Here is an 18,880-nt window from a genome sequence, read left to right as displayed (position 1 = left end):
AGACTTACTTGGGGCCTGTCTCCTCTTCTTTCTTTCCTATTTCTCCCTTTAGGAATGGGAATGTCTATTCTATGTCTGTCCTACTATTGTATTTTGAAGCTCATAACTTACCTGGTTTCACAGGTTCACAGCTGGAGAGGAATTTTGCCTCAAGTCTCATCCATATCTGATTTGGATGACATGTAGATGAGACTTTGGACTTCAAACTTTAGAGTTGATGCCAGAAAGAGTTAAGTCTTTTGGGGCTGCTGGGGTGGAATTAATATATTTTGTATGTGAAAAGGGCATGAATCTGGGGGATGGTAGGGGTGGAACACTGTGGATTGACTGTTTGTGTGCTGCCCCCAATACATATACTGAAGCCTTAACCCTCAACATGATGGTATTTGGAGATTTGGAGATTGGGGCCTTTGGGAGGTAATTAGAGTAAGATGATGACATGAAGACAGGGCCCCCATGGCAGGATTAGTGTCCATATAAGAAGAGGAAGAGGCCAGAGCACCCTCTCTCATGGCCACATGAGGACACAGCAAGAGGGCAGCTGTGAGCAAGCCAGGAAGAGGGCTTTCATCAGGAACCAAATCTCCTAGCACATTGATATAGGACTTCCCAGGTTCCAGAACTGTGAGAAATAAATGCCTGTTGTTTAAGCCAATCAGTCTATGATATTTCCTGATATAATCTTATGTTGACTGGGACAGGTTAGTTGTTTTTTTTTGTTGTTATTGTTCAGCTTTAAGAGTTCTTTATATATTCTGGATATTAACCCTTTACCAGCTATATAATTTGCAAATAATTTTCTCCTGTTCTGCGGGTTGCCTTTTCACTCTGGTGATTGTGTCCTTTGATGTGCAGAGTTTTAAATTCTGATAAAATCTGATTTATTTATGCTTTTTCTGTTGTTGCCTGTGGACATTGGTTTTCAAAGGCACCATAATTTGGGTAATAATATCAAATGATTACTTTTATGACTTTCTTAATAAATGGCATTTAGTTAAAACAGGAGCTTATTAACGCAAATCTTTTTTCTTACTTGTAACTAGCATTAGTTGTAATGATATGCTGTTTACTATTCAATTCCTTACTACAAACCACAATTGAACCCACAAACTGTAAAGAGCTCAGGCAGGCTCAGTGAAAAGACGCTAACTCAAAACTGATTTATTCCGTGGTAGTGTTAGAGAATCTGTAGTGCCAGAACAATCTGCAGCAGCCAAACACACAAAAATGAACCTCTTATACACCATAGAGCTACAAGGGGCATTCAGTTAGCACTTCGAAGAGATTTCTTTGCTTTGAGTCAGACTAAAGAAATTAGATTTAGAAATAGCCTAGGAAACACACTGAATGTAAGAAATTACAACAGACAAGTAAATGTTGATATTTTAAAATAGGTACTACTAGGTTTTTCTTAATTTCTTATGTCTATAAATGATTCTTTCTTGTGAAAAAAACCCTTTGCTAGTCATATTAATGATTTATTACCAAAACTTTAAAAACGGGTCTTTATGGTTCTTAATGGCTCAACAATTCAGCACTGTGAATAAGATACGAGACTTGCATTGCCTCATCATTAACGTAAAATTTTTTGAACAATTATCCTAGTAGATGCCAAATCAAGATGTAAAGCTTGAAATTAACCCAGAGATCTATAGATTTGGCCTACTAGAAAATCTTAGAATTTTCTGAGCCTTCAGCTAAAATTTCTTCCACATCTCTCTCTCTTAGCTGTATGCAAAAGAATAACACCACATTGTCAGTTCTCAAGGAGACAGTGAGAAATTAAGCTTTAAGGCAAAATTTTTGTGATAACCAAGATAGGAAAAATTATTGCCAGTAACCTAAGTTATTGATGATAAGGAACTATTTTCATATTAAGCTGTACTTTACAACAGTGACATATACATCAACAATCACCTAATAGTTCATTATTAAGGAGGCATTCGCCTTTAGCCAGCTTCTACATGTGAACTTGCTTATATATCCTTTTCCTGTATCATCCCGAATGGCTCATGTGATTGAGTTAAGAGGATACAAGTTTGGTAACATTTAAATGACCATTTAGAACTTAGCAGGACTGTGTCTTAATGGGAGGAAGTTGATTTTAAAAAAACCACTTAAAGGAGATAACGGAAATGTTATTATATACTTTCTAGATGTCTTTCATAATTTTTTCTTTTAATGGCAGCAGGCAGCAGGTAGCAGGCAGGCATTGGTACCCTTGTAATAACATGCCCACTATTCCATGAGAGAGAGAGAAAAGTTTCATTTTATTTAAAAGAATTGAGTAAGTTACACAGTATATCCTTTGTATTTAGGAAGTGAAATATTAGCCAGTCTGCAAAAATTACAAAATCTATCAAAATGAATGACAAACAAGTAAAAAACTATAGGCTGAAATGTTCTCCAGTTGATATTTTCCTAAAACTAATGAAAATTTGCTTTTTATTACCCAAGATAGTTCTGGACTTGGGTCAAAACTGGGCCAATATTGGTCTTTCTGCATTTTTAAAAAAGCAATCTAGCATTTTAATTAATCAATCAATCAATCAATCAAGTTACAATTGGCATACAACTTCATAGTTGTTTCAGGTGTACACCAAAATGTAATCTGCCACCTTAAGTCTTTCTGAGTCTGTTATATAACTTATGGCAATTCAGACTCAATAAAATACAGGTATTTTACAGATGAAGAAACTGAAATTCACGAAGAAGAAAGAAGTCAGTCGCCCAAGGAAACTTATATGGTGAAACCAGAATTAAAACTGATAAAAACCTGATTCTTAAAGCAATCTCATTTTGAGAGACCAATTATACATCTTGGAAAATCAGGATAACCTAATCTGAGAAGACTGAGAAACTACAGAAACGCTGTACAATATAATGAACCAACATACCTCCTGGGCTGTGACCGGCATTCCTCCTCCCCACTGTCGGCCTCCTGTATAGACAGGAAAATGAGAAAAAATAATTTAAAAACTGAGACTTCATATCATAATGTCAACAATGCAACTTTACTAATCTTTAATGTAGGAATATCTCATTCATGCTGTGCATCTGAACTAAATAAGTCCATAAAAAGTGACTTCAACTAACCCAGGAGGTGGACATATATTAACAGAATTTATTCCTGAAGGAAATTTCAATAATCGTAACAAATTTCATTGATAACAAAGTGCTAATCCTTAAAAGAATACCTCCGAAAACCAACTTAAGATGTTATGCTAGTGTTATGCTACTTCAAATTCAAAACGGGTGGGCATTTTCAATACCAAACAATCTCATCAAGATAACCTATTAATGATTTTCATCCCAAAGAACAACCTAAACAATGAGCACTGCTTCACAAAGTACTCATGATCAAATCATCATCCCCATCAACATAATGGCTTCCAATGAGGATTTATAACGTACCAGGTACCTTGCTTAATGCTTTAAGTTCATTGTCCTACTTATTCCTTATAAACTCAGAAGGTTCATGGTACCATATTTCTCACTAATTCTAACACACATAATTTAGGATGAATGTCTACAATCAATGTGATAAAAAACATTGAGTCATATTTAACTGCAATATTTACTTGTTCTTAATGGCACAGAAAATAATTGATGTTGTTATATAACTTATGGTAATTCAGACTCAATAAAATACAGGTATTTTACAGATGAGGAAACTGAAATTCACGAAGAAGTAGTCACCCAAGGAAACTCATATGGTGAAACTAGAATTAAAACTGATAAAAACCTGCCTCTCAACATTTTGAAAAAGTATATTGTTTATCCTCCCCTGGCCTATGTTAGGAATTATTATTTGTTAAGCTATTACACAGATCTTAATGGAGATAATATTGCCAGGAAGGGAAAGTGAGAAAAGATAAGAGAATTAATAATACTGAGGTACCAACTTTTTCTTTAAATTTGCTCCCTGACATCTTATTTTTGTGATCTCTCTGGTCACTTTTGCCCTATTTGGCAAACACAAAAAAAGGAGAAAAATAATCCCAAAGAGTATGTGTACTGTCTGTCAATGAGCCACCTACATTTCCAAGTTTATTGAACCATCCTTTATTCACCTCTATATAACTGTCTTCATTCCTGGGCACCCAAAGCCAGATCTGTAACTTTTATTCCCATTTTGTTTTCATTATTGATTTCAGGCATGTCTATTATTTTCCATGAAGGGAAGAACACACCAAAGATTCTATCCCCAGAGGGAAGACAGGTAAAGTGTCATAGTGAATTATGCTCTTTGTCAGTGGGGGAGGTTTTACGTTCCGAAGTATGTTTTCAGAGACTAAAAAGAAAGGTGTTAAAAGAAAAAGAACTGGTTGTTTCTAAAGTCAATAGAACCTGGAAAGTTTGCAAGGATAAAAATGAAAAGACTTAAATAAGCAAATGTAAATGTTGGAATTTGGCCCAAGGAATTATTATAAGTAGAAATGATTTCCTGGAATCTCATTCAACAAATAATGCTTAATTATTGTTATTATTGGTTAATAGATCTCAACTTATGAGGTATTCTCATATTTTTTAATTGTATAATAATTACAATAATAAAGATATATTTAAAACTTGTGAGTTATGAAGTATAATAAAATGAGTACCTGTGAACACCATTCCACTTAAGAACTAGAAAGTACCAATACCTCTGCAACCACCTGTGTGCTTATTTCCTATGTCCCATTCCTATCCTTCTTCCAAGATGTGACTACTATCTTGAATTTTAAGTTTATAATCTTGCATTTACTCTACTATAAAAAGTTTGAAATATACAGAAAACTTGAAAGATCTGCAGTGAGACTGTATATCCACCACCTGGATTCTACCATTAATATTTTCTATACTTGCTGTATCATATCTACTTATCTCTGCCTACCCATCAATCCATCTTATTTTTTGATGCATTTCAAAGTAGATTACAAACATCAGTACATTTGCCCTTCAATGCATATAATTACTTATAATTCAGTATTATAATTCTTTTTTTCTTTTAAAGTAAAATTTATATAATATGAAATGAACAAATCTTAAGTGCACTATACCATTCAATCAGTTTTAACAAATTTATGTATCTGTATAACCCAAGCTTCTATCAAGAACTGGTACGTTTCTGTCACATAAGAAATTTTTCTTGCATTCCTTCTCAGTCAATGCCTGGTACCACCCATCCCTGGAGGCAACCACTGTTCTGATTTTTCCTCCACCACATTTTTTTTCATCAAAAATTAGTATGAAGCCTATTTATATGATTATATAATTCATATAAATGGGATCATATAGTATGTACTCTTTTAGGGGAGGGTTCTTTCACTCAGCATTATGTTTTTGAGATTTATCCATGTTGTTGCATGTAATGGGAGCTCGTTCCTTTTTATTCTGCAGGACTCCATTGTATGAGTATACCATTTTGTTTATTCATCTCCTATTGGTATAATATGCCTGGGATGTTTGAGTTTTTGTCTATTATAATAAAGATGTTATATGAGCAATTTTTATGATTCTTTTTTTTTTTTTTTTTGGTGGAGATATGTTTTTGTTTCTTTTAGCTCATGGGATAGGTGTATGTGTAGTTTTATAGGAAATTGCCAGGCTTTTTTCCAAAGTACTTATACCACTTTACACTCTTATCAACAATGTATCACAGTTGCACTTGAAATCGAATTAGCAATTTCTTTTTTTAATTGTTATTGTTTTGGGGGTTCTTTAGTCACAAAAATGTTCTACCATATTTTCTTATAAAAGCTTTATGGTTTTATTCATAAGATCTATAACCCATCCCAAGTAAATTTTTGTATATAGAATGAGAAGGAGATAAACACTCAGGAATCCTGCACACCTGGCCCTGGAGATCTGCTCCAGGAATACGAGTCCACATTGCTTTGGGCTTTGGTGATTAATGAGGCTAGACACCAGGGAGAGTTGGAACACTCTGGGGGGATGAGATTCCTGTCATTTGTAGAGGACAGGCATGCTCTGTCAGTCCCACTGAGACCCAACACAGAGGCAACAGTTTGGAAGATTTACCAGCAGCAGGAAGTGTGCCAGAGGGGTGGTGGTTGGAATGAGTTCTCTATGGAGGACAAAGGGCAGGCAGACAGCACTTTCTCAGCCTTCCCTCAGCCCAACTGGTCAAGGGCTTACAGGAGCAGCTCAAAAATGCTCCATACTCCTCACTGGCAGCTCAACCCTGCAAAGGCCTTCCCTGCATACCCACCTCACCTGGCCAGCTGAGCTCAGCAGCAGTCTTACTTTGCTGACTGGCAGGCCGAGAGTGGATGACACTTTCCTGGCCCTTCCTCAGCTCAACTGGTCAGGGACTTATAGGAGCCAGCTCTGAAATTCTCCATCTCTCTTGCTGGTGGCTCAGCCCATGGTGGCATTTTCCTGAATACCTACCCTTCCCGGCATACTCAGCCCAGGAGTGGTCCAATTTTGTTGACTAGCAGGCGGAGGGCAGACTATACTTTCCCAGCTCTCCTGGCCCTCCCTCATCTCAACTGGACAGATGCTTGTGGGAGCCAGCTCTAAACTCCCCACCTGCTCCACTGGCTCAACCCCAGTGCACCACAGAATACCTGCCCCACCTGGCATACTTGCCCAGCAGCAGTCTGCCATTGCTGACCAGCAGGCAGAAGATAGGCCCTGGCAATGATGAATCCCAGTAGAAGTGCCTCATGTCAAACAAACTGCACACAGAGGCTAGCCGTGGGGATGAGCCATTGCTGACCAACAAGCCCTGCCCACAGCCCACCAACAGCAACTGTAGCTCAGCTGCAAAAGCGAACCAGCCACTGGTAAGCAAACAGTCTTGTTTATAAGATAAAACACCAGAAAAAGGGTTAAATGAAAATGAAATTAGTAATAATCCTCTTGAATAAGAATTCAAAGTAACAGTCAAAAAGAGGCTCATTGAACTTGGGAAAAGAATTCATGATCTCAGCAAGAACTTCAATAAAGAGATAGAAAATATGAAAAAGAGCCAATAAGAGCTAAAAAATACAATAACTGAAATGAAAAATACAATAGAGGGAATGAGTAATAGACTTCTGGAAGCAGAGGAAAGAATCAATATGATGGAAGAAAGAGAACGGCTGAGAAACCAAGCTAAGGGACAGAAAGAAAATAGAATTTCTAAAAATGAGAAGATGCTAAGAGAGCTGTGAAGAAACTCCAAATGAAACAATATTCATATAATAGAGGTCCCAAAATGAGAAGAGGGAGACAAAGGAGTAGAAAGTCTATTTGAAGAAATAATAGATGCAAACTTCCCCAATCTGGGGAAGGAAATAGACATACAGGCCTGGAAATGCAGAGAGCCCTAACAAGTAATCTCCAGGAAGATAACATCAAGACAAATAGTAATTAAAATGGCAGAAATTAAAGATAAAGAGAAAATCTTAAAAGCAGCAAGAGAGAGGCAGGCAGTTACCTATAAAGGAAACTCTATAAGGCTATTAGCAGATTTCTCAGCAGAAACCTTACAGGCCAGAAGAAAGTGCCATGAAATATTCAAAGAATTGAAAGGGAAGAACCTACAGCCAAGAATTCTCTACCAAGCAAGGTTATCACTCAGAACTGAAGGAGAGATTAAAAGTTTCCTAGATAAATGAAGGTTAAAAGAATTCACCACCAATAAACCGGCCTTATAGGATATGTTAAAGAAACTTCTTTAGATGGAAATTTTCTTAAATCTGTTTTTCTTCAGTGAAAATAAACATACAGTAAAGGTAGTACACCAATTACTTACAAAGTAAGTATGAAGTTAAACAAAAGTAGTAAAATCAACTATACACAAAATCAGTCAAGGGATACACAAAACATGTAGATTATGACATCTTATATATAAAGTGTGGAGGATGAACAAGAATAAAAAAGTAGTACTTTAAAATGTGTTCAGGAGGCGGAGCCAGGATGGCAGTGTGAGTAGAGCAGTGGAAATCTCCTCCCAAAACCACATAGATCTATGAAAATATAACAAAGAAAACTCTTCCTAAAATAGAGACCAGAGGACACAGGACAACATCCAGACCACATCCACACCTGCAAGAACCCAGCACCTCGCGAAGGGGGTAAGATACAAGCCCTGGCCTAATGGGACCTGAGCGCCCCTCCCCCTGGCTCCCAACGGGTGGAAAAAAAGGGAGTGGTTTTTTTTTTTTTTTTTTTTTTGGCAAGTGCTTTTAGGAAGCCTTAAAGGGACAGGCACCCCAAGACCACTGAAACAGGGCAGCAAGACCGGTGAGCGGGTGTCTGAGACCGGTGCCTGAGGACAAAGAAAATCGTGCATTTTTCCCTTTTTTTTTTCTTTTTGGCAAGTGCTTTTTGGAAGCCTTAAAGGGACAGGGATCCCAATACCAGGGAAACAGGGCAGCAAGACTGGTGAGCAGGTGCCTGAGACCGGCGCCTGGGGACAAAGAAAATCGTGCATTTTTCCCAATACTAGGGAGGCAGGGCAGCGGGACCGGTAGGCGGGTGCCTGGAGCCGGCGCCTGAGGACAAAGAATATTGTGCGTTTCTCCCTTTTTTTTTTCTTTTTTTGGGCGAGTGCTTTTTGGAAGCCTTAAAGTGACAGGGACCCCAATGCCAGGGAGGCGGGGCGGCAGGACCGGTGAGCGGGTGCCAGGGACTGGTGCCTGAGGACAAAGAAAATCGCGTGTTTTTCCCTTTCTTTGGCGAGTGCTTTTTGGAAGCCTTGGAGGGACAGAGACCCCAATATCAGGGAGGCAGGGCAGCAAGACCGGTGGGAAGGTGCCTGGCGGACAAAGAAAAATCACGCGTTTCTCCCTTATTTTTTCATTTTGGCTAGTGCTTTTTGGAGGCCTTAGGGGGACAGGGACCCCAGTGCTAGGGAGGCAGGGCGGCAGGGCCGGTGGGCGGGTGCCTGGGATGGGCGCCTGAGGACAAACAATATCGTGCGTTTTCCCTTTTTTTTTTCCCCTTTCGTTGTTGCTGTTGTTGTTTTGGTTTGGAGAGTGCTTTTTGGAAGTCTTAAAGGGGCAGGACAGGACACTTAGACCAGAGGCACAGAATCTGGGGATCTCTGGGCACTCTACACCCTGGGCAGCAGGGAGCACAGAGGCCCCTTACAGAGATAAATAGCCTCCCGGCCGCTCCCCCTCCAACGGGGCTCCACCATTTTGGAGGACCAGCCCCAGCCAGGCCACGCCGACAGCAACAGCTGAGATAAACTCCATAGCAAACGGGCAGGTAGCAGAAGCCCTGTCTGCACACAGCTGACAAGCATAAGCCACTAGAGGTCGCTATTCTCCCAGGAGAGGAAGGCCACAAACCAACAAGAAGGGAAGCTCTTCCAGCGGTCACTTGTACCAGCTCTGCAAACTATCTCTACCACCATGAAAAGGCAAAACTACAGGCAGACAAAGATCACAGAGACAACACCTGAGGAGACAGACATAACCATTCCTCCTGAAAAAGAATTCAAAATAAAAATCATGAACATGCTGACAGAGATGCAGAGAAAATGCAAGAGCAATGGGATGAGATGCAGAGAAAAATGCAAGAGCAGTGGGATGAAGTCCGGAGGGAGATCACAGATGTCAGGAAGGAGATCATAGAAGTGAAACAATCCCTGGAAGGATTTATAAGCAGAATGGGTAAGATGCAAGAGGCCATTGAAGGAATAGAAACCAGAGAACAGGAACGTATAGAAGCTGACATAGAGAGAGATAAAAGGATCTCCAGGAATGAAACAACACTAAGAGAACTATGTGACCAAGCCAAAAGGAATAATATTTGTATTATAGGGGTACCAGAAGAAGGAGAAAGAGGAAAAGGGATAGAAAGTCTCTTTGAAGAAATAATTGCTGAAAACTTCCCCAAACTGGGGGAGGAAATAATCAAACAGACCACGGAAATACACAGAACCCCGAACAGAAAGGATCCAAGGAAGACAACACCAAGACGCATAATAATTAAAATGGCAAAGATCAAGGACAAGGAAACTTTTAAAGGCAGTTAGAGAGAAAAAGGTCACCTATAAAGGAAAACCCATCAGTCTATCATCAGACTTCTCAACAGAAACCCTACAGGCCAGAAGAGAATGGCATGATATATTTAATGCAATGAAACAGAAGGGCCTTGAACCAAGGATACTGTATCCAGCACGATTATCATTTAAATATGATGGAGGGATTAAACAATTCCCAGACAAGCAAAAGTTGAAGGAATTTGCCTCCCACAAACCACCTCTACACGGCATCTTACAGAGACTGCTCTAGATGGGAGCACTCCTAAAAAGAGCACAGAACAAAACACACAACATATGAAGAATGGAGGAGGAGGAATAAGAAGGGAGAGAGGAAAAGAATCTCCAGACAGTGTATATAACAGCTCAATAAGCGAGCTAAGTTAGGCAGTAAGATACTAAAGAAGCTAACCTTGAACCTTTGCTAACCACGAATCTAAAGCCCGCAATGTCAATACGTACATATCTCTCAATAGTCACCCTAAATGTAAATGGACTTAATGCACCCATCAAACGACACAGAGTAATATAATGGATAAAAAAGCAAGACCCATCTATACGCTGCTTACAAGAAACTCACCTCAAACCCAAAGACAAGCAGAGACTAAAAGTAAAGGGATGGAAAACCATATTTCAGGCAAACAACAGTGAGAAGAAAGCAGAGGTAGCAGTACTAATATAAGACAAAATAGACTTCAAAACAAAGAAAGTAACAAGAGATAAAGAAGGACACTACATAATGATAAAGGGCTCAGTCCAACAAGAAGATATAACCATTCTAAATATATAGGCACCCAACACAGGAGCACCAGCATTTGTGAAACAAATACTAACAGAACTAAAGAGGGAAATAGACTGCGATGCATTCATTTTAGGACACTTCAACACACCACTCACCCCAAAGGATAGATCCACCAGGCAGAAAATAAGTAAGGACACACAGGCATTGAACAACACACTAGAACAGATGGACCTAACAGACATCTATAGAACTCTACATCCAAAAGCAACAGGATATACATTCTTCTCAAGTGCACATGGAACATTCTCCAGAATAGACCACATACTAGCTCACAAAAAGAGCCTCAGTAAATTCCAAAATATTGAAATTCTACCAACCAATTTTTCAGACCACAAAGGTATAAAAGTAGAAATAAATTCTACAAAGAAAACAAAAAGGCTCACAAACACATGGAGGCTTAACAACATGCTTCTAAATAATCAATGGATCAATGAACAAATCAAAATAGAGATCAAGGAATATATAGAAACAAATGACAACAACAACACTAAGCCCCAACTTCTGTGGGACGCAGTGAAAGCAGTCTTAAGAGGAACGTATATAGCAATCCAGGCACACCTGAAGAAGGAATAACAATCCCAAATGAATAGTCTAACATCATAAATATCGAAACTGGAAAAAGAAGAACAAATGAGGCCTAAAGTCAGCAGAAGGAGGGACATAATAGAGATCAGAGAAGAAATAAACAAAATTGAGAAGAATAAAGCAATAGCAAAAATCAATGAAACCAAGAGCTGGTTCTTTGAGAAAATAAACAAAATAGATAAGCCTCTAGCCAAACTTATTAAGAGAAAAAGAGAATCAACACAAATCAACATAATCAGAAATGAGAATGGAAAAATCACTACAGACTCCACAGAAATACAAAGAATTATTAAAGACTACTATGAAAACCTATATGCCAACAAACTGGAAAACATAGAAGAAATGGACAACTTCCTAGAAAAATACAACCTCCCAAGACTGACCAAGGAAGAAACACAAAAGTTAAACAAACCAATTACGAGCAAAGAAATTCAAATAGTAATCAAAAAACTACCCAAGAACAAAACCCCGGGGCCGGACGGATTTACCTCGGAATTTTATCAGACACACAGAGAAGACATAATACCCATTCTCCTTAAAGTGTTCCACAAAATAGAAGAAGAGGGAATACTCCCAAACTCATTCTATGAGGCCAACATCACCCTAATACCAAAACCAGGCAAAGACCCCACCAAAAAAGAAAATTACAGACCAATATCCCTGATGAATGTAGATGCAAAAATACTCAATAAAATATTAGCAAACAGAATTCAACAGTATATCAAAAGGATCATACACCATGACCAAGTGGGATTCATCCCAGGGATGCAAGGATGGTACAACATTCGAAAATCCATCAACATCATCCACCACATCAACAAAAAGAAAGACAAAAACCACATGATAATCTCCATAGATGCTGAAAAAGCATTTGACAAAATTCAACATCCATTCATGATAAAAACTCTCAGCAAAATGGGAATAGAGGGCAAGTACCTCAACATAATAAAGGCCATATATGATAAACCCACAGCCAGCATTATACTTAACAGCGGGAAGCTGAAAGCATTTCCTCTGAGATCGGGAACCAGACAGGGATGCCCACTCTCCCCACTGTTATTTAACATAGTACTGGAGGTCCTAGCCATGGCAATCAGACAAAACAAAGAAATACAAGGAATCCAGATTGGTAAAGAAGAAGTTAAACTGTCACTATTTGCAGATGATATGATACTGTACATAAAAAACCCTAAAGACTCCACTCCTAAACTACTAGAACTGATATCGGAATACAGCAAAGTTGCCGGATACAAAATTAACACACAGAAATCTGTAGCTTTCCTATACACTAACAATGAACCAATAGAAAGAGAAATCAGGAAAACAATTCCATTCACCATTGCATCAAAAAGAATAAAATACCTAGGAATAAACCTAACCAAAGAAGTGAAAGACTTATACTCTGAAAACTACAAGTCACTCTTAAGAGAAATTAAAGGGGACACTAATAAATGGAAACTCATCCCATGCTCATGGCTAGGAAGAATTAATATCGTCAAAATGGCCATCCTGCCCAAAGCAATATACAGATTTGATGCAATCCCTCTCAAATTACCAGCAACATTCTTCAATGAATTGGAACAAATAATTCAAAAATTCATATGGAAACACCAAAGACCCTGAATAGCCAAAGCAATCCTGAAAAAGAAGAATAAAGTAAGGGGGGATCTCACTCCCCAACTTCAAGCTCTACTACAAAGCCATAGTAATCAAGACAATCTGGTACTGGCACAAGAACAGAGCCACAGACCAGTGGAACAGATTAGAGACTCCAGAAATTAACCCAAACATATATGGTCAATTAATATTTGATAAAGGAGCCATGGACATACAATGGCAAAATGACAGTCTCTTCAACAGATGGTGCTGGCAAAACTGGACAGCTACATGTAGGAGAATGAAACTGGACCATTGTCTCACCCCATATACAAAGGTAAACTCAAAATGGATCAAAGACCTGAATGTAAGTCATGAAACCATTAAAGTCTTGGAAAAAAACATAGGCAAAAACCTCTTAGACATAAACATTAGTGACCTCTTCTTGAGCATATCTCCCCGGGCAAGGAAAACAACAGCAAAAATGAGCAAGTGGGACTACATTAAGCTGAAAAGCTTCTGTACAGCGAAGGACACCATCAATAGAACAAAAAGGAACCCTACAGTATGGGAGAATATTTTCATAAATGACAGATCTGATAAAGGCTTGACATCCAAAATATATAAAGAGCTCACACACCTCAACAAACAAAAAACAAATAACCCAATTAAAAAATGGGCAGAGGAACTGAACAGACAGTTCTCTAAAAAAGAAATACAGATGGCCAACAGACACATGAAAAGATGCTCCACATCGCTAATTATCAGAGAAATGCAAATTAAAACTACAATGAGGTATCACCTCACACCAATAAGGATAGCTGCCATCCAAAAGACAAACAACAACAAATGTTGGCGAGGCTGTGGAGAAAGGGGAACCCTCCTACACTGCTGGTGGGAATGTAAATTAGTTCAACCATTGTGGAAAGCAGTATGGAGGTTCATCAAAATGCTCAAAACAGACCTACCATTTGACCCAGGAATTCCACTCCTAGGAATTTATCCTAAGAATGCAGCAATCAAGTTTGAGAAAGAGAGATGCACCCCTCTGTTTATCGCAGCACTATTTACAATAGCCAAGAATTGGAAGCAACCTAAATGTCCATCGGTAGATGAATGGATAAAGAAGATGTGCTACATATACACAATGGAATACTACTCAGCCATAAGAAGCGGAAAAATCCTACCATTTGCAGCAACATGTATGGAGCTGGAGAGTATTATGCTCTGTGAAATAAGCCAAGCAGTGAAAGAGAAATACCAAATGATTTCACTCATCTGAGGAGTACAAGAACAAAGGAAAAACTGAAGGAACAAAACAGCAGCGGAATTACAGAACCCAAAAATGGACTAACAGGTACCAAAGGGAAAGGAACTGGGGAAGATGGGTGGGCAGGGAGGTATAAGAGGGGGAAGAAGAAGGGGGGTATTAAGATTAGCATGCATGGGGGGGAGGGAGAAAGGGGAGGGAGGGCTATACAACACAGAGAGGACAAGTAGTGATTCTACAACATTTTGCTATGCTGATGGACAGTAACCGTAATGTGGTTTTTAGGGGGGACCTGATATAGGGGAGAGCATAGCAAACATAGTATTCTTCATGTAAGTGTAGATTAAAGTTTAAAAAAAAAAAAAGAAAGAAAGAAAGAAAAGGGGGATTACTCCTTGATAGGATAAAACTATTGGTAAATCAAAGATTAACACATGCTTTAAATATCCTTAATGTTGATCAGTTAAAGGTTGTCAGATGATCAGCTATGCAGGTACTCTTTTCTGATAATATGCCTTTCTCTTAATAAAAAAAAAAAAAAAGAAAAGCAGTTCCTGTGTGCTGACCTCCAATGAGTTCTACACAGTGGTATAGAGGGCATGTCAAAGTGTGGGCAAAGGGTCTGTTTGTTTCTATGCAGAAGATCAAGGCCTAGCTTGGATACCCAGAAAATGAACTAAGATACGATATGAGGAGGAGCTTCCGGCATCAGCACTCTCTGGAGGATCGTGCTGGGGGATTATCATCAAAAAGCCTCCACAGGGATCCAGGCGATGCTGCAGTTGTGGCTGCGTCCACCCCACAGTTTCCTGGACTTGCCATAGGAATGAGGAGGGAGATGTCTAGGCTGGCATGTGCATACAGTGAGAAAACGAATTTGACCGGATCTGTACTGTTGGAACTCAACCAGGAGTTGGGAGGGGTGCCAGTTGTAGCACTCCAAAATCTTACGACTATAGACTATCTACGGTTAAAAGAACATATGGGATGTGAACAGATCCCAGAAATGGGTTGCTTTAATTTGCCTGATTTCTCTCAGACTGTTCAAGTACAGTTGGACAATATCCATCATATCATAGACAAATTTTCACAAATGCCTAGGGTGCCTCAATGGTTTTCTTGGTTCACTGGAGATGGATGGTAATTATAGATTTGCTTTGTTTATGTCACCGTATTCCTATTATGTTAATATGTGAGCGCAAGTTAGTTAGTAGTTTAAAACCTATACATGCTTAAGGTACTCTACAAGAAGATATGGCAAAGAAATAATCAATCTTCCCATGTTTTCTTCCATATGCTACCTCTATAGCTTTTCTTCTTCCTTCCTAATTACAACCCTTAAATAGGATTCGTGCCTCATATCGAATTTATTGAGTATCATAATTCCTCCAGGTGGTAAAGATACCTAGAGGCAAGTGCTGGGCATAGAAGCCACAGGGCATAAATCTGCAAAGAAGTAAAAAGCTAACCTTTTCAAACAATATGGCTTCTCTCTCACTTACCAACTTTACATTTCCCTGTATGGCCCCGGAAGATGACTGGTTAGGCAGAGACGGGTAAGATTCCTCAAGGGAGGAACAACCTAAGACAGGCACAGTCGCAGGGGGGTCATCAGGTGAGAAATTGGGGAACAATAGTGGTGAAGCTTAGAACCTCACTCCCCCCTGTTTTGAGAGAAAGCTTCTGCATCCGTGGATGTTTTATTTCCCTTGTCTAGCTCGGATTAGCACATAGTCTACAGGCACACACCTGATCATCTACAATTGCTCTCTTACAACACTAAACTATGTTTTCTAACTTTATCTCGCATCTACCTACCACTTCAGCATTTTATTAAAAATAAAAATAATAATAATAATAAAGGGAGAAATGTGGGATCCACATATAAATCAAGTATAAAAATCAAACGAATATTCATATTTGACCTGATTGTTTATAGTTCATAATGTGTGATCAAAACTGAAAGTTTCTGTGATGACTGCCCTTGTACTGTTCACCATGTAAGAACTTATTCACTATGTAAGAATTCGTCCACCATGTAAGAACTTATTCGTTATGCTTCAGAAGATTGGAGACTGACGAGAATTAGGCTTGAGATGGATTAATGATTGTGTATTGAGCATTGACCCCCCATACAGAATTTTATTGTTGTTAACAACCATTTGATCAATAAATATGAGAGATGTCCTCTCAAAAAAAAAATGTGTTCAAACTCAAGTGACCATCAACTCAATATAGGCTGTTATGTATTTAGGAAACTATCTATGAACCTTATGGTAACTACAACCTACAGCCTATGACAGATACACACATGCAAGGAATTCAAGCATAACACTAAGGAAAACCACAAAATAACAAGAGAAGAGTATAAGAGAGGAAGAAAGGAACAAAAATGACTAGAAAACAGTTAATAAAATGGCAACAAGTACACACCTATCAATAATTATCTTAAATGTAAATGTACTGAATACACCAATCAAAAGACACAGAGTGGCAGAATGAATAAAGAAACAAGACCATCTATATGCTGACTACAACAGACTCATTTCAGACCTAATGACATACACAGACTGAAAATGAAGAGATGGAAAAAAGATATTTCATGCAAACAAAAGGGAGAAAAAGGAATAGTAGTACTACATCTGACAAAATATGGACTTCAAAGCAAAGAGAGAAACAAGAGACAAAGAAGGACATTGTACAACAATAAATGGATCAGTGCAACAAGATATAACAATTGTAAATATCTATGAACCTAAGTATATAAAACAAATACTAACAGACCTAAAGGGAGAAATGGACAGCAACACAATCATATTAGAAGATTTTAACACCCCATTTACATCAATCGATAGATTATCCAGCAGAAAATAAATAAGGAGACAGAGGCATTGAATGACACATCAAAGCAGATGCACTTAACAGAGATACCTACAGAACACTCCACCCAAAAGCAGCAGGATACACATTTTCCTCAAGTGTACATGGAATGTTCTCTAGAATAGATCACTTATTAGGCCATAAGAAGAGCCTCAATAAATTTAAAACACTGAAATTCTATCATGCATCTTTTCAGACCACAATGATATGATACTAGAAATCATCATGAAGAAAAGCAAAAACACCACAACCACTGGCTAAACAATATGCTTCTAAATAATCAATGGATTAATGAACAAATCAAAAAGGAAATCAAATAATACATGGAGACAAATGAAAACAGAAACATAATGGTTCAAAATATGTGGGATGAAGCAAAAGTGGTTCTAGGAGGGAAGTACATGGACGTACAGGCCTACTTCAAGAAACAAGAACAATCCCAAATAAACAATCTGAACTCACAACTAAAGGAACTAGAAATCAAGAACAAAGTCCAAAGTTAGTAGGAGGAGGGACATAATAAAGATCAGAGCATAAATTTTAAAAAAAAGAATAACAGAAAAAAAATCTATGAAATCAAGAGCTGGTCTTTGAGAAAATAAACAAAATAGACAAACCTACCAGAATTATCAAGAAAAAGAGAGGGCATAAATAAACAAAATCAGAAGTGAAAAAGGAGACTTTACAGCTAACACCACAGAAATTCAAAGGATTATGAGGCCTCTATGAAAAATTATATGCTAATAACTTGGACAACCTAGAAGAAATGGACAAATTCCTAGAAATGTGCAATCATTCAAATCTGATGCAGGAAGAAACAGAAAATCAGAATAGACCAATTACCAGTAACAAAACTGAATTGGTAATCAAAAAATTCTCAACAAACAAAATGCCAGAACCAGATGGCTTCACAACTGAATTCTACCAAACATTTAAAGAAGAGCTAATATCCACCCTTCTTAAAGTATTCAAAAAAACACACAGAAGAGGAGGAAATACTTCCAAACTCATTCTGTGAGGCCAGCAGCACTCTAATACCAAAAACAGAGAAAGAAAATACAAAAGAACAGACCAATATCTGATAAACACAGATGTAAAAATCCTCAACAAAATATTAGCAAACAGAATTAAAAAATACATCAAAAGGATCATCCATCACAACAAAGTGGGATTTATTACCGGAACACAGGGATGGTAAAATATTAGTAAATCAATCAATATCATACACATACTATATTAACGAAAGAAGGATAAAAACCACATGATCATCTCAATAGATGCTGAAAAAGCATTTGACAAAATTCAACATCCATTCATGATAAAAACTCTCAAGAGAATGGGTACAAACTTCAACATAATAAAGGCCACATATGACAAACCCACAGCTAACATCATACACAAGGGCAAAAAGCTGAAAGCTTTTCCTCTAAGATCAGGAACAAGAGAAGGATGTCTACTCTCACCAATTTTATTCAACATAGTACTGGAAGTCCTAGTCTCAGCAACCAGACAAGACAGAGAAATAAAGGGCATCCAAATTGATAAGGAAGAAGTAAAACTGTGACTATTTGCAGATAACATGATACTATATATAGAAACCTCCAAAGACTCCACCAAAAAACTATTATACCTAATAACTGGATTTAGCAAAGTCACAGGATACAAAATCAATATATAGAAATCTGTTGTGTTCTTATATACTAGTAATAAACTAGCAGAAGATAAATCAGGAAAACAATTCCACTTATAATTGCTTCAAAAA

At 38.1% G+C, this 18,880-nt stretch overlaps 1 protein-coding gene across 4 annotated transcripts in view; it reads right to left on the bottom strand.

Annotated features, from left to right (window-relative positions):
* SSH2 (slingshot protein phosphatase 2) overlaps positions 1–18,880 on the bottom strand; it is a 306,049-nt gene that overhangs the window by 151,778 nt on the left and 135,391 nt on the right. For all 4 annotated transcript variants that reach the window (XM_073235066.1, XM_073235067.1, XM_037022734.2 and 1 more), the window contains one exon: positions 2,898–2,941. In XM_073235066.1, coding sequence (XP_073091167.1) covers positions 2,898–2,941 — 44 coding nt within the window. The remainder of the gene's footprint in view (positions 1–2,897; positions 2,942–18,880) is intronic.

The sequence above is a fragment of the Manis javanica genome, chromosome 4, assembly GCF_040802235.1.
Source record: "Manis javanica isolate MJ-LG chromosome 4, MJ_LKY, whole genome shotgun sequence".
Classification (NCBI taxonomy): Eukaryota; Metazoa; Chordata; class Mammalia; order Pholidota; family Manidae; genus Manis; species Manis javanica.
This window is presented reverse-complemented; position numbering and strand designations above follow the sequence as displayed.